This window comes from Lepisosteus platostomus, chromosome 8, assembly GCF_059453375.1.
Source record: "Lepisosteus platostomus isolate fLepPlt1 chromosome 8, fLepPlt1.hap1, whole genome shotgun sequence".
NCBI classification, from domain to species: domain Eukaryota; kingdom Metazoa; phylum Chordata; class Actinopteri; order Semionotiformes; family Lepisosteidae; genus Lepisosteus; species Lepisosteus platostomus.
This window is the reverse complement of record NC_142618.1, coordinates 8,893,542-8,915,467: the sequence shown is the minus strand read 5'-3', so window position 1 is coordinate 8,915,467 and position 21,926 is coordinate 8,893,542. Positions and strand designations below refer to the sequence as shown.

General features: G+C 44.2%; 1 protein-coding gene across 1 annotated transcript; it reads right to left on the bottom strand.

Moving 5' to 3' along the window:
- Positions 1 to 1,819: 1,819 nt before the first annotated feature.
- Positions 1,820 to 21,518, bottom strand: vcpip1 (valosin containing protein (p97)/p47 complex interacting protein 1). Its single transcript, XM_088642303.1, has 3 exons — positions 18,576 to 21,518; positions 7,658 to 7,744; positions 1,820 to 6,567 (listed from the first exon to the last, which is right to left on the bottom strand). The coding sequence occupies exons 1-3, from the start codon at positions 21,220 to 21,222 to the stop codon at positions 5,696 to 5,698; spliced, it is 3,606 nt and encodes a 1,201-aa protein (XP_088498429.1). The 5' UTR covers positions 21,223 to 21,518; the 3' UTR covers positions 1,820 to 5,695.
- Between the last annotated feature and the right edge of the window lie 408 nt (positions 21,519 to 21,926).

The window sequence follows — 21,926 nt, the reverse complement described above, 5'->3', positions numbered from 1 at the left end:
GTCGGTTTGTAACCATTTGCTTCTATGTAGATTTGCTTTGTCTTAATACCACCATGTATAAGACTTTTAGCCAGTTAAATATGGTTTAAAGGCATACAGAGCACATAGCACATTTGCTTCGGTTTCTGAAAGGTTGAGACGCAAACTGCTCTGTTTTAAAACGGGGGGAATAAAATTCAGAAACGTCTTTGTTTTGCATGCTGGCAAGAAGCAATGCAAATAACACCTGATACCGAATATAACTAAACATTGTATTTTAAAGTGAGAGGAAGAGTCACATTTAACTTTGGAGGTCAGACCCATACTCTGCAGCGGCAGATATGTGGGTTTATAAAGTAAATCTGGATGTTTGGTTTATGAAAAGAAAAAAAGAACCGGTTCAAATGCACAGTTCATTCTTGACACTAATAAATACTGCCCCCTGGTGTTCATTATTTTATAAAGAAATGCCTTCACGTATCATTAATGTGAAAAAAGAAATTAGGGGATAGTGTAAAGGATATATGTCACCATCAAAAAGTCTTATTACCTAAACAGCAATTATTTCTGAAAGGAAGAACCGCTTAAATTTGCGATTTATTATCATTAACACTACTACTTATTTTGCCTACTCAAAATAAGAATAATTCTTTTGAAGTTAGCACTAGGCAAAGGAAAAAAACGACAGGTCCGAACGCAGAGTATTCAGAGTAGTGTATTTCTGAGCATGCAAACGAATATATTTCTATTTTTTATTTCCCCCGTTTTAAAATAGAAAGAGCAATTAGTGTCTCAGCTTTTCAAATACCGAAGCAAATGTGCTATGTGTTCTATATGGCATCTCTATTTAAACTCATCCATGGTATTTAAAACGGGAAGTTTCAGCAGCATTTTATTCCAAAGTGCTGCTATAAAAATACACCCTTTCTTTGGCCGCCATCGCATCATCCAGCCAAGAGCTACTGTACACATTGGTGGTGGAGGGCAGTCCCCATTACCTGTAAGTGTCCAGCAAAGCGCTATATAAATGTAAAATTAATATTTTTTATTGTTGCTATTTTCCGGGCACACTTCAGTTCAAAGTGCTTGTCAGAATGCACACCCCGTTTAGCAATAGAAATAAAGTGCCGTGCAAAAGTATCCAGCCCCCTTAGTCAGTATTTGGCATAAGACACTTTCACTGCCATTCCTGCTGTGAGTCTTTTGGGAAAAGGTTTTATAGGTCTTGCACACTGGGATGGTTCAATTTTCACTTTTTTGGGGGGGTCAAACTCGGTCAAGTTCATTTGAGATCAGTGATAGCAAGGAAATGACTTGAAAAGCATCATACCAATATCTAAAATCAGTAAATGTAATTAAATATATATATATACAGGGGAAACCAGGATTAGCAACCCTGCTTTTACAAAGAGTCCTACAAAACTTTAAAGACCAGGTAGTCAGGACCTCAGTTTAAGGGTGTCGTCTCCACCTGCTGCACAGTCATCCCATCACCATACTGAGGTACTGCATTGGAAATTCTGGTACAGAGGAAACAGTCCAACTTACTGATCCACCAAGACCATTCACAGCAGCATCAATGTTTTGCTTCAAGGTCTCCATTCCCAGGAATGACCACACCCAGTCTCACAAAGCATCCAAGATCTGGGATCAATCTTCAAGCTGGTAATGTCAAATAGCACAGTACAGACACCTACCTTATTGTGTGATCTTCACATTTCTTGAGCTCTTTTTTTTTCTAGTAAATTTAAAGCACTGGCCTACACACAAAGTGTCTGTTAAGATGTGTAGGTCTGAGACGAGTAACCTGGACTTAATTAAACACAATGGAACGCCAGAGTGTGAAGCAATTACTTTATTGCACTAAGTTTGAAAAGTCATCACGCATGCTGACAGCAATGTTGTATCCTCGGTAACTTCAATTGTTTTATTAGCAAACAAGGGAAAAAAAAACATTTCTGTACAGATCGAAGTATAGTACAATATATACTATTATAATACACTGGCTTACATTACATATAATTAGTACAGCAGTCACAAAGAAACAAACCTCTGGTTTGTTGGAAATTACCAGTGTTGCCCAGACTAGGCAAATTTACTACCTCTTTCCATTTCTTTCATTGAATGGACAACAATATAGACTATATTCTAAAACAGAATCATATATACACTAACACAAGCTATTTATACACATTCTAACAAATTTCCCTCTTACTTTGAAAGTGCTTGGATGTGTTTTCTCTTGTACAACTTGCCCACAGCAATTCATTCTCTCCGGCTGTCGAATTATTGCTCAGCCTCAATGTTAAAAAAAGAGACGGCATCCCACCTTTTAATCCAGCATGAGCCAAATTTCTCATGGAAGTCGAGTTTGGATTTTGCCATCTTTTCTATCTGACACAGTTGGCACAGATAATGGAGTTCAGTGCATGTAAATCAGATGTAAGGTACTTCCAAGACTACTGACTGCAATCAAAGATACTTCACGTACATCATAATTTGTGAGCCAGGACTTTCACAGAACAAGGTACTTAAAATTATTCTAGCACTTCTCACTTCTCAAAATGGTCTCCCTCTTCAACAAACATGGCTGAATTCTCCTTTGGGCTCTCTGCACTGAGTGGGCAGCCTCTTGCGAGCTGTCAGGCCCTCTGGTGTGTAGGTCCAGCTCCGATCTGGAGCTTGACAAAATTGTGTTTGGAAGAAGTCAGACCAGTTCCTTAAGGCCCTTGATCAGTTGTGAATTGGGAAGAACCCGTGAAACCCCGCAGGTTTCCAGATTAGCCCAGAAAGAGATTTCCCTCTTTCCGGTCGACATCGTCAAAGCAGAGAGGTCTGTTTGGCCACGTGTGTCATATGTCACGTACTTGAGGCCTCCATCACCTTTGAAGCTCACCATTTTCTGCTGGTCAACACGAGGTTTTCCTCTTTATTTAACCAGGAACTTCAGGTCATTTCAATGATTTCGGTGGTGGGGGATGGGAGGCTGCTCATTCTGGCAACTCTCCTCCAACCAATTCAAGAAAGAGGAAATATTTTCAGTGAAATGATGAGGCTCAGATTTAAGAATAAGTCATGAACCAAATTGCTGTGATGATTTTAAATATCTTGCGCTATGCTTTTACTGACCTATCCTTGTGACTCGATCTTAAAATATATGTACCACCATTATAAAATACCTTCATTACATTTAGGAACACTGCATTTAGAGGCACCTTTTTGAAAACAAAATCGTGTGTGTGTGTGTTTACCATTACAGTTTAAATGTGAGGTTAATTATTCATAGTTTTTTTCTTCAAAAACTATGTGCATGACACAGTACACTGATACAGCAGTTAACCTTTTTTGCTTCTAAAGTTAACTGAACTTTAAGGCCACTGAAAATAAAAATGAAGCAGATCTAGAAAAAATGTCAATGTGTTCTGGACAGTAGTGCAAGAAACGAGAGTGGGACAATGTTTTTTTTTTCCATTGCCTGGCCCATCTCTAAAGATGCTTTGGGACCTACAGATAAAAAAGTGATTGTAGAAAATTTAGACCAAAACTGACGACAAATGTTACCCCCTAGGTACTTTGGCTGATAACCCTTTTACACTGCAAATGTATTCTACAAAATAAAATACATACTTTCGCTTAAAATGTGAAAACAACAAATGATTCTGTGAGCAACTAAACAGTTAAATAATGTTGTGATCACATTTCCAATTGTCATTGAATGCCTCTGTGCTACGTGATGAAGTCACAAAGTGTTAATAGAGACCAAAGACCTCTATATCTGTCCTGAATAAAAGCAATTCTGAGTAGCTATATAGGCCTTTTAACTGGGTTGCGTTACCATTAAAATGTTGACGTGCTTTTCATATACCCTGACATCCTCGTCATAGTTTTTAGAATAATTTATCACTGAGAGAACGAGATAAAAAACAGTAAACCTGAGCTGCTGTGTGTTACAAAATAAAAAATAACTGCAGTTTTCCACAGTCTGTAAGTATTCGGATTTATTTCTAGATGCAAGATTCCCTTGGATCCCTTAGGAAATAGCTGGATGGCCTGGATGAGATCCTTAAATCAATCAGCTAAAAAAACAGCTAGTAACTTTCACAGGTTGAATGCCCCTTTCCGTCAGTGGCTTGATTGTGGCACGTTATAGCATAAGAAAATACAGTACAATCCAATCAGTAAATGGAACAACTGCAGAGACTATGCAGGTACATGGCTCCAGATGATGTCTGTAGCTGGACTTCAAGACTAAGATTAAACAGCTAACTTTCAGAAAGCAGACCTGCTGTTTCTGGATACATTTGCACTGTGCCAGAAATACCACCTGACAAAGGCTCACTGGAACTCTCCTTACATTGGTCATTTTTGAGGGGTGAAAGAGAAAAGTTCTAAAATTACTACTTAATGCAACTGTTCCTAATCTTCAATTGTCTTTTTAGGGACATAATAATAGCAAGAATAATATAAGTATTGTGAATGACTGGCATCGATAAAATAATGCAGCCATTTTTTGAAATGCTGAAATTACTAGTAAATCTACGCTGAAGCTGAACACAAGTACTCATTTATAATCACTGTAGTCTAGTGCTTTACACAAAAACACTGTTTTCTCATCAACACTTGAGGGTTTGACAACGTGGTGACGTTAGCAAGTACAAAACACGTTACCTTCTAGTTTCACAACGGACTGACTATGGGTCCTTCAGATCTGCATTAACAACACTGGTTCTAAAATGTAAACAAAACAAAAACCTTCAACATTTGCCTGATCTTCGCTTTTATAATGTTGGAAATGTTTAATTAGTCTGATCGAAAACTTAGCAGTCTGGCTAGAAGAAAATAAAATCACATTCCTTATATTTTTACACATTCCTTACAGGTCATACTTTTTTTTTCTATCTTTGAAAAATGAGACAAGGGCTTTTTTTTTATGAACACTGCACCATCAAATTTTCCAACAGTTTAGATTTCCAAAGTGCAGATGGTGCCAAACTGCACAAAGCTAATAGTGCAATGCTAGTGCTGTGCGCTTTCTTTAATGAGTATTAATGTTATACCAGCATCAGGTAAGGCAACAGAACTACTGCGTAATGAGCAAAGCCAGTGCATGTATATGGTTTCAATGAGAAAAATCAGACTATTCAAGGTAAAATCACTGGTTATAATATGGTATATAGTGGCAAAATATTCACAATCAGATGAGCAATTTGCATCATCCTTTGAACTAAATTTAGTACTGTTAAGTGCCAGACTATTTTAAGTTGTGCTTGATTACAATGCGGAATATTTTTGATTGTCCATTATGACCACAATCCGTGGTCCTCTCAACCCCTGCTCTACTCATTCTAAATTCTAAGTCTTAAGACTCGGAGATGATGTTTAAAGGAATGAACTCCACATCATGAAACAACACGTAGGAGCGAAGCAGTCTTGTTCGTGTTCGTTCATTTCTTCACAGTGCATGTCCTGTATTACCGAGCTGTGACCGTCACCCTGGGTAGCAGTAAGGCAGAAGCTTTCATACACACTGCCAATCTTAAACTCGCCGTCATGCAGTAAAGAACAAGAGAAAATATGGAAACCCTATGCTTTGATACAACCCGATTGCTTCACTACAACAAGCCCCCAGTAATGCAGCCTAGGCTATGGAGGGGATCGGACTTATGGATCGGCTTCTCTATCCGAAACACACAAGGCTAAAGAAGAGCCTTTCCAATCAGGAGTGATCCATTGGCTCAGTGGCAATGGTCAGCTCGGTGTCCTGGCTGTCCATGTCTTCCAGTTCCTCTGTGGTCGTGCCTTTTCCAGTGGGCTTCCTTGCTGTCACTTCCACCCCGCTGGATGTGCCAAGAGCGGACACGTCCATGCCCGAAGGCTCGTGGTCGCCAATTCCCAGGACGGGCTGCGGCGCCATGGTCCTTGTGCTGTCTGTCCTACTTCCCAAGCTCCCGGCCTCCGCTTTCCTGGGGGCGCGCTCTCCCGCCGCGGGCTCCCCCCCGCCCTGTTCCCGCAAGTGCCTGTCCATCGACGCCTGGATGGAGGACACCATCTCTTGCAGCTTCTTGCGCTGCGCCTCAATCATGCCGGGGTCCAGGTGCCTCCCGTCCTTCATGGTCACGAAGCCCGGCGCCATGCGGACCAGCTCCTTGGCCGCGTCCTCCGAGATGTCGGACAGCTCGGCCCCCGGCTGGGGAGCGCTGCCGCTCAGATCCACCCCGCTGCTGTGCTTCCGCGAGATGGGCCGCTCCCGGGGCTTCTGCTCGGCGGGGGAGCTGACCGCCGCGCTCCCCAGGGAGTGGCCCTTCCCCTGGAAGGCCGTGACGTGGTGCGACTGGTCCGACTTCTTCCTGACCACCCCTCCGCTGCCCAGCTTCAGCAGCCCGTGGGAGGGGCTGCCCTCTCTGCTGCGCGAGGCGGTCTCCGAGCGCAGCTGGGTCAGCGCCTCCTTCACCAGCTCCTCCACCTCCGGGCCCACCGGGAAGTGGCCCGCCACGTCCACGCACAGCTCCAGCCGGTCCTCGGCCGCGTTGAACACGAAGGTCTTCCCGGGCATGTGGGGCAGCGTGCAGTGCTTGCCGTCCATCAGACCTGCAGGGGGGAGAGACCCACACCCCTGCATCAGCAGCGCTCCGGCCCCTCCCTCTCGCGCGGAAGGGAGCGTGGTGCCGCCGCCGCGGCCGCCACACAACACAACACAGCCCAGCCCAGCCCAGCCCATAAGTCCAGCCCAGACCAGCCCAGACCAGCCCAGACCAGCCCAGACCAGCCCAGACCAGCCCAGCCACAAGGGACGATGTATAATATCAAAATAACCCACCGCCTGCAACACAACGACGTACACTGTAACAGAGCGAACACAGGACTCCCGCCCTTTAAAAATAACCCCATTTCAGATTTCAATCAAATCACATTTTCTCCTCCATGGCACAGCTGAAGGTGGATCTCACTGAGAGCGTGTGGTACAGTAATGGGGACTGAGATGTACTGCACAGACTGTACAAGCCGTTAAAGATCTGAACTTATATGACTTCCATAAATATAAGTGCAGTGCGGTGGCTCCGTGGCTAAGGATCTGCGCTTGTTGCTAGAAGGTTGACGGTTCGAATCCCATGGCCAGCAGAGGAATCCTACTCTGTTGGGCCCCTGAGCAAGGCCCTTAACCCCAGCTTAATTATAAATGACATTTATGGCCATATAAACAGCTGACCCTGTACTCTGACCCCAAGCTTCTCCCCCTGTCTGTGTGTCTCAGGAAGAGCAAGATGGGGTATGTGAAAAAGACAAATTCCTAATACAAGAAACTGTACATGGCCAATAAAGTGATCTTATCTTATCATACTTCAAAAAGCTGCACATCTCCTGTAGTTACTTTATTTGTATACTAGTGTCCTGGACACAGCTACACATTAACAGTAGAAGGAAAAGAAAATGTTTAAGTATTAAAGGAAAACGGGCTTAAAGTGTTTGTTTCAGGCAGCTTAACCCGACAGAGGAAAACCTTAAAAAGAGATGGGAGAGATGCTGTGGATGTGTTCTGCTTGCAAATACTGAACCTGATTTAAGTAACAGATTTGTGTGCGGGGATATCCTGCAGACGTCGGTGGATTAAAAAAATGCTATTAACACCTCAAAATGCAACATCTACATTAAAGAGATGGGAAGGTGCTTCTGAAATTACCCATGTCTTTCTTCATGATGTTGTAGAAGACCCCGCCGTGCTGAAATAAGTGAGGCAGCTTCTTGGCGTAAGACCAGACGTCTTCTCCTGTAAATACACAAACCACGGCAGTAAGTTATTCTGGGGGCCTTTGGAAGGCTCTGGCATGGCAGTCGTGTAGCAGAGAAACCTACAATGTAGATAAAACAGCCACATGGATATTCCACAACCTCACCTCTTCGTATGAACATGAACAGACGTCCATTGCCCAAGCTAAAATGTTTAATACCTACAGTAAAGTGCCTTCTTGTTTTTCCCTAAGGGGTTCAAGCAGTGTGCCCCAATGCAAATGACGCTCCCACACCGTGAACACACTGTACATAAAGGCGGTTACACTCCATCCCAACTGGAACACACACTCTACAAACCCTGTCTGTCACTGCTGTGCTTCTCAAACGGTGGGCCACAGAAAGACCTCAGGTGTGCCACAATCCCAGGAGAGATCAGGTTTAATAAGGAGAAGGAGCTTTGTGCAACTCTATCCAGCATTTAAACAAATCTTAAACAGCTGTGTTCTCTAAAAGGAGCTCACATTTCTCTCTGAAATTCTGGTCAAAAAAAGGGACGACAGACATTTTTAATCAAAATTGCAATATATGCTTCAGTGTGAAATAGATATAATATCTTTATTAGGGCCCATACTTCAAAATAATTTGGTGTACCGCAAAAGGTTTGGAAGTTATAAGTGTGCCATTAACTCACAATCAAATGCTCCACAGAGTTCTGTGACCTTTACATGTTGCTTGGTCAGATCATTCAATATCACAGACTTCAGGGGTTTCATCTGTAGGCAGGTGACCCCCAGATCTATTTGCAGTGCAGATCCAACTGCTGCCATTTCTGAATGTGTTGTGTGTCAGTCTGATCTTGAGATATGGACACAACAGACCTTTCTTGACATACACTGTGACAAGACATCAACATCAGCTTGACAGTACCACAATCAAACCTTTCATCAGTTAGAAAACTGACTTGCTTTTGCTTTGTAATTTGAAGGGCAAATTAAGAATGTTAAAAGGACGTTTCTTCCTCCAGTGTATTACTGCTTGGTTAAAACCCTACATCTAATTATCTTCTGCTGAAATATCGATGCATAGCTTTATTTCACCAGGGTTGGACTACTTTAACACCTTAGGTACTGGTGTACTTCTAAAAGGCCAGGTTTAGTACTGTACAAGTATATCCAAAATCAGGTGACTTATGAGCCAAATAAAAGTACTCTTCCTCAATATCTTACATCCGTCCTCTAGTCCCAGTGAATTTTAGCATGGACATCAAGGTTCTCCTGCTTACATAAAAGGCACTGAATTATCAAGCTCCAGTGTGTCTTAAGCACATATTGTACAAGTACTGTAATCAGCACATATTGTACAAGTACTGTAATCAGAGACTGTCTGATTCAGATTCTCATCCTGCCAAAAACCAGGCTACAAACAATGATCCAGCAGAATCTCTGCAGCTCTCAATGCTTTAAAAACACTTTAAAAAGTTTTTCAACAAAGTTAATTATAAAATAATTTTGCTCTTGAATTAACAGGTCAGTTTGCTATTTGTCACCACATTCTTTTTCTTTTGTGCATGATGCATGCACGGTTTTACAGTGCCTTGAGTTTCTTGAGAAGCATTCACAGATAAAACCATATAGTTATTGCTATTATTTTTATATTGGATAAGATCAAAAATACACACAGGGATTATTCATAGCGTTGTTTTGTTCAAGCAGATCTCTAATGCTAGGAATCAGGACACCAAGCTGTTTACATCTTAAAACAGCAAAATGACTCAGCTCAGTAAGAACGAGTAAAAATTTCCCTGCAGAAAGAATGTACACATTCCGCTACTACTACTACTACTACTATACAAATAGGCCATACCAACAGAAATTTGAATTGTAGACGCACCTCAGGATATATTCTTTCTAAACATTTTAAACTAAAAAGGAATCATTAACATAACACAATTGTGCTCTAGGTGCATCTCTTGCCTTCTGACTGGGGTGGATGCAGTAATAAAAAGAATGCAGACATCCCGGACAGCTCAGAAAGTGAAGAAATCATTTTTTATTATCAGCCACGTGCCTCTCGCCTGTTGTTTATATAGGACGCCTGCATAGGGATGAGTCACTCTGGTTCTTTGATTTGAACCAGAAGGAATCTTGAGGAGTTGGTAGGAGATTCCAAGAGCTCACAGAGACTTTCACTTTTTCCCTGTTTTGTCTCTTTTCCAGATTTTTGCAACAGCGGCTCACAGCGGCCTGTGTCATGCCAGAACATCACAAGGCCTGCGTGGCACAAAACTCAAGTACAGTCAAGGATTAGGCTGACAGGCCTCCAATTTCGTCATAGCAAATGTCTTAGTTCACATGGACACTATTAGCATTTAGCAAATTTGGATAACTACTATGTGTCTGCAACACAGGCTTTACCATGATTACATTTTGAACACTTGTGCAGCATCTATTAAATACAACAAAGACATTTACACCAATGCAATGCAAATTCTATGAAAATACATTCCGGAAATTGACATAAGTCTCTTAATTATATAATAATTATACAGTATCTTAGCAATGAAAAGATTAGACTGAATTTAGCACTGCCATCTGAAGCCCACAGCAAACTGAATACATAAACACATGTATAATAAACCAACATGTTCCTTAGCAACACGTTAACGGTACTGATACTATTTGAATCTCTTTTGTTGGGCTTTATTTATTAGGCCTGTCCACAAGTGTATGGCACAGTCTTTATATATCTTCTTCAGTACAAGTATAGTTTAAGCACTGAAGTTAGGAGACCTTTGAGACATATTACACATCACATTTGACTCACAAAAATAAATGAATAATAAAATGAAAAGTTAGCAGGACTCTTAATAAGCCTACAATCTAAAGAATTCAAAGCATGAAGATCCTCTTATGTTAGGCGTTTCTGGAAAGTAGGCTGGTGTGTCAATTGCATACACTAAGAAGAAAAGAAGCCCTGTGCTGGAGGAGATAAACTCATTCCAGGCTCTTACTGAGGAGACCTATGGCAATTTACTTGATCTACTGTTCTCCACGCAGAATTAAGGGCTTGACAATATTCCTGCTAGACAGATCAAATAATTTTGACTGTCACCGAAATTAAAAACACCAGAGACATGTTTCACATCTTGACAATGTCTGAATGCGACTCGAGAAACAGGTGAACATATTGAGCAGACTGGGCTTCATCTGCTCCAAGTCATTAATATAATCCTTGACATGATGTCTCTCCATGACAGCACATTCGTCAGCAGGGACATTTTGCTGAGGACAGGAGTGTCTCCTGTAGTAACAGTGAAACAGTGAAAACGCTGTACCCTTGTCTAACTACACGTCCAAGCCAATTTCAATGTGCAAAGTGCACCCATGCAAGATGTGGAACTTTCTAGAGCGAAAAACCAGCAACTGTGAATAAACTGACACAGGAAAAGTGTAGTTTCTTTGAAAATCACTTTAAAAAAAAAAACACTTAACACCGAACAGTTCCTAAAAGACCGATTTAACGCATAATGCATGCGTTGCAATTTATAAATGTTCACAGAATGCAACTGCAGCTGATGCAGTGAGGGAGGGGTGGTAATAGAAATACAGCGTTTGAAAGTACCCCGCTGTGACCAAGAGCTCCCTAGAGGTTGGGCACAAATGACCAAGTGCCGCCCTGGCTTGGGATAGGGGCTGCCCTGCTGAACACGCAGGGTGGACTCACCTCCCTTCACTCAATGCTTCCTCTGATGTTAATAATTACTCAAGTAGTGCTTCCCAGCCTGTGGCCCATGACACTTCTGCAGTGTGTCCGTGGACACGAAAAATGCAAAGGAACAAGTATTAGGTTTATTCCATGCTGAAAAGAGAAGAGAGAAAACACAACGTTTCGGCTGTGAAGCCTTCTTCAGGTGAAAAATGTAATGTTATACTTCTGATTAAACCTAGAAAGCTCAAACTGAACACTTAAGGGTGATATTAAATGTCAACAATAAACTGCAAAGCATAATCCAAAAACTGGGTCAATATTTGGTGATAGTAAATAATTCTACTGTGAAGTAAGAAAAATGTAAGGTGGACTCAGATTTAAGGCCAAAATCCTTAAATTTGGTCCTTGCTCCAACCCAATTTGACTTTTGAAGTCAGCAAAACAGCACCAGCGATCTCACTGGCATCTAAATAAAGCACACTCATGTTCATGTGCTTGTGTTCTTCACAAACAAATTTACTGAGTCAATGAATTCAGAGAATCTCAAATAATGGAAGATGGTCTTTTCTCATGTTACATTTCCACACCTGTGGATGAAGAAGTGCATAAGCACAACTAAGGCAGCAGCGTGTGACGGTCTCCCGCAACATGTCTGGAAGTTGAAAAGGCCTTCGTACAACTCCTCTTCGATTTCCAGAAGGCTGGGGACTGCTGGACCAAAAGATTCCGAGTTCACACAGCACATATGGTCGGAGAAAACCTGGCACAAGGCCAGTGGGGCAAGCAGCACTTAAAAGAGGGAGAAAGAAGCAATTGCAGAAGTCCACAAGCTGGATTTGTCTGCCCAGATGACTTTCCGGATGCTGACCGAAATGACCAACATAAACAACACGAAAGCACTGCTCTTCTTGCAACAGACCAGGCCTAATACCACTTGAAATATGGTGAGAGCCGATGAAATTGAATAAATCTGCTGCAGATGTAATTACACACTTTCGCTCTCATGCATCCCAGGAATGTGGGCTCTGCAGTCTTTGCCACTTTCTACAGAGAGCTGTTTCGGCACTGTGCTGCAGAAAAGTGGCTCAAACCCACATGGCTGATATGGTGAATGTCTGCTTTCTTACCTCCATTGTCAGGGAACCAACAAGGGAAAATGCATCACTGACCCGATCTTTTCAAGTGATCCAGAGAGAGTGAAAAACGTGGAGGTGAAAGAAGCATTAGGAACCCGTAACCACAACATGATCGGTTTCTAATATATGAGACTGTTTCTAATATGTTTATAAAGGCAGATTGTAAGGAAATTAGATGAGCCTAAGAAAAAATAGATTGGGTACACCAGAAAAAGCGGTCAAAAAATAACTTTGTGCAGCCAGAGGCACAAGAAAATCCAAAGCTTACCATATCACAGCCTAGATAAAACTGGCTTAAACAGTTTAAAATATCACTAAAGAGCAACATACTGTAAGTACAAAAAATAGTTCATAGGGAATAGAGATTGCATTAGGGACAGAGCACAGAGAACAAACAGGTCAGTAAAGCTAACAGAAGAGCAGAGAGCTGTGGAAGGCTAAATCCTAAGAATTTTTCACAATTACAACAGTAACTTGTGAGAAAGGGAAGAGGGTGAATGTTTTAGGGATACAAAGGGACACCTTACAGAGGATACGCAGGGAAAGTTGTACACCATCTCGGCACATGAGAGCACAAGATGTTAAAGAGACTTGGAAAAATTCAGAAAAAAGAGTCTTCACTTACCCATGTGCTTTCCAGGAAAGGAAGGAAGTTATTCATAAACTATGCACAAGGGTATTTCACATGGCTCTTAGGGCATGGGATGTCCCTACTGCATACAAAAAACAAATGTAAAACCCATTCTTAAATAAATGGTGGATGGATGGATAAGGGGAGTGATGAGGTTCAGTTTGGGGGACAGGGGAGCAATAAAAAAGCCAACAATATGCTTGGCTATACTCCGAGTACAGAATTTAAACCAAAGGAAGTCCTGTTATACAATACGTTAGCGAGATCTCTCTCAGGTCTACTGTATTTAGTTTTGGTCATCGCACTACAAGGGACAGCTGCTCTAGAGAATGTATGACAAGGAGCAATCAGATTTATTCCTGGCTTGAAGAGAAGATCGTATTTAGGCAGAATAAAGCAACTGAATATTTGAGTTCGGAACAGATAAGACTGGAAGTTTGGAAACAATTTCCAGGACATGTGATTCAAAACAACTCCACAGGATCCTTTAAGAAAGGAGCAGATCAAATTCACAGAATTCGCAAACAAATGAATAAGATGCCATTCCTGTTTGCAAGCTGACCGATGTTACCTGCTTAGGACTAAAACTGTTGGTGCATTTCACAATAAAAGACAGCACAGTCTTTAGCATGGGTTTTTAGTTGTGAAATATCCAGTTCTTTAGAATGACGTTTAAAGGATTTGGGATGCTGTTTAATCATGTTTTTGTTAAACACGGAGCAGTACAACGTGCTACTTTACAGTACTTGATTGTGATACATCTGCACTGCATTAAGAGCTCTGCAACATGCACAGAACATCATTTGGGATTTAACAGATTGAAATGTACCGCCTGCTTTAGAGTGCACCAGTCCCTACACCCACAGGACCTTTGCGCTAGCATTCTATCTGGTTGAAAATTCCATCACTGCTTAGAAGAACATCTAGCAAAATATAAACACACCTTCACCGGTGTGCAAGCGTGGTGACGTGTCCGAAACTTTCCAGGTGAGATGAGAAGGTGGAAGAAGCCAGAGCTACAGCCACATATTTAAATGTTGTTTCAAGGCTAGCTGGATTTGATGGAAACCTATGTAAATGTACCAAGTTTGGAATTTGATGGGAAGTGTACATTTTTCATCAAATCCAGCTGGGGGCGGTGCGTTGGCTCTGTGGCGAAGGATCTGGCTGGAAGGTTGCATGTTCGTATCCCGCGGCCGGCCGAGGAATCCTACTCCGTTGGGCCCCTGAGCGAGGCCCTTAACCCCAACTGCTCCAGGGGCGTCGTATAAATAGCTGACCCTGCGCTCTGACCCCCAGGTTCTCTCCCTGTCTGTGTGTCTCATGGAGAGCAAGTTGGAGTATGCAAAAAGATAAATTCATAATACAAGAAACTGTATATGGCCAACAAAGTGATCTTATTTCAGAACGTGCTTTTACACTTCCAGTCAAATTCCAAACTTGGTGCATTTACTTAAGTTTCCAACAAGTCTCCACGTGGCAACTGCAGAGCAGATAATGGACACAAAGAAGAAGGAAACCAAGCAGGAGAAGGCTTTGCATTTTAGACTATGATATATTGCAACAGTGGTTGCGATAAATAAAAGGTATATTTGTCGATTATCGTCTTAGCACTCCAATGTTATTTGCATTCTTTCTCAATGAAGATGAAGTTGAAGGGTTAATGCAAAGAAGGAGTAAATCATTTTTTTCTGTTTTTGTCAGACACTATTTTCTGTCTTCGTGCCACACTGTACGTTATTATCCAAACCGTTTGTCTTTCTAAACGGGACTGGATGTGGATCGTTCTTCCTAATAAGACAGCACCTTTATGATAGGATAATTTTTCACTACTTTAATTTGCAAGTAAAAACATGAGCAGACACTGTACGATGCACATAAACAATACCTAAATAGCTTGCTAGAGAAATACTAATTTGTGTACTGCTTGTAGCCTTTTGTGTACTTTGCTTTTATTCTTTTGACAGTTTTTAAAAATTAATTAAGCACCGTCATGGCAAAATATTTTCTGTGCATTTTGTGGTACATAAATGAAGGCAATAGAAAATAAATGTTCATAGTAAAATACGTTACTGATTAACTAAAATCATCCCAAACACTACAATAATGATTTTTCACTTAATGCTGTTAACGACATAAATAATTTGAGAAACAGTTTACCACATGACACTCATGACACCTGTTACGTAAACATGTTTTTGTTAGAACAGATCATTTTCACAGCCTGCTGAGGCACTCATAACTAACAGGAATATTACTGCTAAATCGAATACAAGAAGGCTTCTTCTAAGGAGCTGAAGGCCCAATACAACCTGGCAACGAACCGTATATTGTAAAGACACAGAAAGAATACATAGTTCTGATTTGGAGGAATGTTCCAGGATTTGTTCATCCATGATCCACCTGGGAGATGAAACATGGAGACAGATCACAGTACTCGTCACTGTGATGAGGAAAAGTTGAAAGCATCTCAATATTTTTTGAGCCACAATAGTGTCTGCTGCTGATTTAACAAGGAGAAAACAAAATGCCGGCCTGTTTTTAGTTATTATGATCTCTTTTAGCAACAATGTTCCACAAAACCAATCTGAGGGCAATTTTAAGCCATTTGTGTTCGGGAAACATTGATAAGTACACAGCATTTTTCCAAATTAGTTCTGAATTTCTCTCTCGCTCTCCAGAGGCTTGTGCCTTAATTCCACATAATGATCCAGCCCCCACTGCTGTGTATGTGAAACCTCTGGATGCTCCGATGTTAAAGACAAAGCACAATGCTCAGCAGTCTGTGTGAGCCTGTACACAAAGCTGGGAGCATTGCATAAAAAAGCCTTTGTTAAATCAGGTGTCCCCAGTGCTGATCCTGGAGGACCGGAGTGTCTACGCGTTTTCAGGCAAGATGGGCACATAGTGACCCGAATCACCTCATCACTGGATGAATTAGACAAGATTACCAGCTTCTCCCAGCTCTTCAGCTCTTCAAGTGCTGCTGATTTGAAGAGACCAGGATAACCTGTAGACACAGCACCTAACAATCCCCCCACAAGAAACGACAGCAAAAATTATTTTATCATTCTAATGATTGAAATATTGAATCATTAATGATTGGCTTCTGGTGTTCTCCCCCAGCTTTGTTCACAGTCAAGTAAGAGCGCAGGGAAGGATCAACTGGTTCTTCTCCAGTGCCAGAAAATGGTGTAGAGTTGCAGACCCACAGATCTTTTATAAGACGCCAGCAAAGTGAACAGTCACCAATCTGATTTTCATTCTTGAGCGTTGTCAGAAACATCGTGTGTTCTACTAACCAGATAAAAGCACAAGCAGAGACTACCTGTATAGGACTGGAGACTTCCCTCTATACAAGCAAGACTCCTGGTGTGGGTAAATGAGAACTGCAAACAATCAGGACATAACACAAATTGTCTGAGTAAATCGGGTTTTTGCCAAACTCAAATTAAGTTAAAAAAACACCTGAAGAGATTTTGACGTGATCAAGAGACACTGATTCAGGACAAACCTCGCTGATCCTCTGTCCTTTGTCCTGTGGCAAATTGTGGACCCCCAGAGGACAGTCCTAGTTTCCCATACTCGCTCGCAACCATCACTGATCAGATCAATCAGATACACAACTGCTCCTGATTGTCCTGAGACAGAGCAGGTGGAGGCCCAGCATTCACAACCCTCAAAGGCACTGATAAAGCCAATTCACTGGACTTCTTTAGAACCTACGGTTAAAACTGAACCAGGGGACAAAGTGGACACTGGGGGAAAGTGCATTTCCAACTGGAAGCAGGAGGATTGCTTCTTACACAAGGGGTAGAGGAATCTGAGAAAGTCACTCGGTCTTGTTGAGAAAAACGACAGCTGGCTTCTTTCAAGAAGCACTTGGACAAGATCCACTGGACCCTTAACTGCTAGCAACCAAAAGATTAAGATGGGCTGAATTCTTTTCACTAATAACCATTCTTATAACAACAATATTTTTTGTATCAATTTAACTAAATTTCTTTTAGTTAAGAAATTAACTAAAATCAGGTGATCATCATTTAAATCTCAAAATATGTGTACACAGTAAATCAAAAGCATTTACTGCAGCAGCCTATGTACCTTTCCCAATAAGCAAAAGTTATAAAACAAATTATTGCTACTATCGGGATTTCAAGAGAACTTAATAAGATCCGCCTTCGTTGTAATAGCTGACACTAGAAAATAACATCTGTCAATTTTCCAGATGACATTACATGACCATCAACTACAATGAGGAAGCAGCCCATTGGGAGTAATAAAAATGAAAGAGGTAGACAAATGCTTGAACACCTTGTGTCTCTAGTGTGTGGGGGGTGGGGTGAGGACACCCTTACACCCACTCTGAGGACTCAATTGTCTGATTATGTCTCACTCGTATTGGTTTTGTTTTCGAATCGGTGTTTCTCTGTCTCTTCTAGTTATCTTACGATCTATGATGTCACTCCCTGAAGACAGCAGCACGCCGAAGGGCAAAACAGAAAGCTAATGAGACAAGTGACACAGAAATGAAACCAAAAGTACATCACTTTTCAAGATGTGCATCAGTGTGTCAGACAAAAGAAAATGTACCAAACTCTTTGCGGTTAGGAAATTTCATCTGCTATCCCTCCAGTTTATCTCAATTCAATCTTCTTTGAAATAAAAACATAATATGAACCACGTCTCATTTACCTTACTCAGTGTTCACGTACTGTTCCTTTAGTACATGGGCAGGATGTAGAATTTTACCTTTTCATTATTCAACACATGGAGAACAATCATTGAAAATATTTGCAGATGTTTCTTTAAAGAACAAAAATAACTGCTTTGTGAAAGACTTGTGTATCTCACACTTACTACCATGCAACTAAAACCCCTCAAACTCAGAATTAGAAAAGGCTCATCACGGGCAGAAAAATCCCCTAAAAGCAGCCAAAGCAAGCAAAACTTAACTTTCCCTTTCTTCCAGCACTTCTTCACCTGCACAGAGATAATTGGAAGGACCTGTCAGCCCTGAACTCACAAAGTATAAGATCCTTTTAAGGATGAGATTGTGGTACATCAGGATGACACAGTTAGATACAGATCTCTACAATGCACATGTTGCGAACCAACTAAAGAGAAGCTCAGCTGGTGCTTCTGATCAGATGGTGGGCTATAATAACAACAGCGTGCTTCAAGTACTGTAGTCAGCCAATACACATTCTATGGCGAATGTGTTGATATATCTGAGCACATTAGAAATGTGCTTCTTGCGTACCGTGCATATTGTTCAAATGAACTTACTGAAGAATAAATCATTACATCAAACATCACAGCACTTTTGTTGCCAGCATTAACCAGACGCCGATGAGAATTGAACTGATCAAAGAGGAACTGGCGGCTCTTACCCATTAAAGTTGCCAGGAGGCACAGGGAGGACATCTCCAGGTCAATGTGGTCCTGCAGCTCTCTGGGGGTGGGTCTGCTGGAAGACGCAGGATCCTCGCTCTTGACTGCGTGGGGGGCAGGAGCTGAGGCTGAAGCGGCGGGGGCCGCTGCTTCTTTCTCCTGGGGGTCCCTCACCGCCTCCAGAGTCACCCTGTCCCCGTGCTGCAGGGGCACGGGCTCGTCCTCGCGCCCCGCCCCGGGAGGCAGGAGCTCCTTGGGTGGGAAGCCGTAGCGGATGCACTGCTGGGCGGGGGGCACGGCAAACTCTCGGGCCAGGCTCTCCTGGAGCGCGGCGAAGGTGGTCTCCACCTGGAGCGTCAGCATGGCCTGCCGCCCGTCGGTGGTGGTCACGCGGATCTTCTTCTCCTTGCTGGACTGGGGGGAGGAGGGGGCTTTCGTGGGGGTGGCGGGGGCCGAGGAGGGCGTCTCGCGGACGGGGCCCGGGGAGGCGGGCCTGGCCTGAGCCCTCTGCTCCTGCTTCAGCTTGTCGGTCCTCTTCTTCTGCGCGGCCGAGGCGTTCTCGCTGATGCTCTGCTGCAGGCTGCGCTCCGCCTTGCTCATGTTCAGCTCCTCCTTGTGCAGGGTCTTCGCCTTCTGGCCGGTCAAGATGATTTTGGTCGGCGGCTGCACCTCCACCGCGGCCTGCCCGTCCGCCACCTCCCCCGGCCTCTGATGGGCGTGCGCCGCCCCGTCGACGGCGACCGGGTTGTACTCGTCCGGGTTCTTCTTGGCCGTGTGGTTCAAGATGGTGTTCACCACCTTCTGCACCAGGATCTCGCTCCCGAACTCCCCCGGGAAGTGCTTGGTCACCAGCTTCATGGCCACGTCGAACACGTTGCTGTTCAGGCTGGGCTCGGCCTCGTACTGGAACCAGTACACCGTCTCCCGCACCACCCTGCCGCCCCACTCCAGGGTGATGGGGAAGGCCTCCGGCAGATTGTCGTACTCCTTGCCTTCCCAGAAGTGCTTGAACCCGCAGCCGCACTTGCCGCCCCGGGAGCGGGCGCTGGTCCGGTCCCCGTCCAGGTACACGACGGAGCCGTCGCCCCGCACGCGGCGCACGGAGGTGCCGTGGCACCAGTTGCAGGCGCCCAGGTGGCTCAGCTTGTAGTCGGGCACCAGCGCGTCCCTGTCGGCGTCGTAGGAGCACACGACGTTGTTCAGGGGGAAGCTGTAGTTCTTGTCGGGCCGGAGCTGCCCGTGGGTGGACTTGGCCAGGGTGTAGAGCTTGCCGCCGGGGGCTAACCACTCGGGAGGCACGTGCAGCTCCGACAGGGCGTTGCAGATCAGGCAGCGGTGAAGGCGGTGCTCCGCGACGGCTCTCTTGGCGGCCTCCGTCACCTCCTCGGGCTGCACCCCGATCACGCCGGTCCTCCGATACACATACTGGTGGACGTCGGCCACCAGGGACGGGTGGATCCCGTGCTTGTCCATGAAGACCTCCTCCATGGCGCTCACCAGCCTCATCAGGTACTTGTCCTGCAGGCTTCGGTCTCCTCCAATCACGCAGCTCCCGTCCGACTCCAGGCGGATGTACTTCTTGATGAGCTCCTGCGGGACCCCCCAGGCCTTGGGCAGCAGCTTGGCCGGCAGCCTGGGCAGGGGGGCGTTCTTGATGCCGACGAGGGGGATGTAGTGGTTCCGGCCCGAGCTGCTCCAGGCGATGCAGATGGGCTTGTTGAAGTGGCCGTCCTTCCCCTTGCACTTCTCCTCCGGCACCAGTCCCGGCAGGAAGGTGGCGGAGTAATCCCCGGAGCTCCTCATCCCGCTCAGCGAGTCCAGCAGGACGATGGGGCGGTGCAGCACGTTGGCCAGCCCGAAGATGTGGATGTTGCGCAGCCCGAGCGGGACGCCCTCGGGCGGGACGAACAGGGGGTCGCACTCGTTGATTATGTCCTCCCACTCGGCCGCGTCGATGAAGTCCTGGAAGAGGGCCTTGTAGCGCTCCAGGTTCTGCTTGAAATGCTGCTTCAGGTTTTCCCGCAGAGCGTGCCAGAAGAGCTCCCGGCCCACCAGCGCCCGGGACACGGCGTGGACCAGGCAGTGCCCGTCCCCATCCACGTGGACCGGAATCAGGCACTCCTTGTTCCGGTTGGCCTTCTTCAGCTCCTCCAGGGTGTCATGCAGGTACACGAGGCTACCGGAGCGATCCCTGCCGTAGCCCACGGTGCTCACGTGCTCCTGCTCAATGAGGAAAGCCCTGTCACCCAAAAGCGAGCAGTCAAACATCTCCCCCTGGTTCATGTCCCGCAACAACTTGGCTTTCCCGGTCTGCTTGTCCATGCCGAACCTCGTCAGGACTGGGGACAGCAACTTGCAGTGGTAGTTGGAGAGCCCCATCACTTTCACTAACTCGGTTCCCTTTTTGGGGGCGCCAGTAACCCCGAGAAGGGCATTTCTTAGCAAGTTGTGAAGCACGACGTCCGGGTCGGTCACTTCTTCCACTTTCAAGAGATTTTTCTGCTCATGACGCTGGCCGCACTCGGTGCACTCAATGCTGACCGAGCCGTAAGCAGGGAAGAAAAGCCTCGCCTGACATTTCGGGTCCGGGCAGGTACCAGACAAAATACGCTTGTCCTTTTTCTTCGACCCCTGCTGCAAAGACATTTTTTAGCGATAAAAGTGTTGTTGTGGGTAGTCTTTTAGTACATCGTTATAGATTACTCACCGGCGATTTATCAATACTGTTTTCACCTCCCGCAGCTGTTATTTTATGACTATTGCAGAACCGAAACAACACGGAAGCGGTTCTTTTTTTTCCACAGACTTTTTCGCCGTCCTGTTGCGGAGAGATACTGACCCGTCCGTGTCGCACTGGTTTTAGGGATTTGTAGTTTGGGATAGCGATGTCCTTGTTGTCATTTAAAGCCCGGTGTTGTTTACCGAACAACGTTACCCAGAATCCCCTGCCAGGAACCCGCAAACTTGTCACTTTACAGGGGTCGACGGGAACTGTAGTTTATTTTGCGACAAATGTCCTCACTTCCAATCGGAAGAGACGCAATATGCACTACAAATACCAGGTTTCTTTAAATTAGCTCAGGGTTTTGTTTACTAACTTTGTTGCATCAGTGCTCCGGAAACGATCTATCTTGGAGTTAGTGCTATACTGTTTGAAGCAGAAGGGTGGAAGAAGAAATTATCTTCTATTTTAGGCAAATTTTAAAATATTTTTGGGCGTCATAGTAGAGTACGTCGAGAGCACGTGTTTTATAAACATTTTGTTCATAGCTTGTAAATTACATTCTGGTTGTAGATAGTGTTCACTGTAAATTATGTTAAGGTATTATGTGTTTACGTTTGATGTGTTA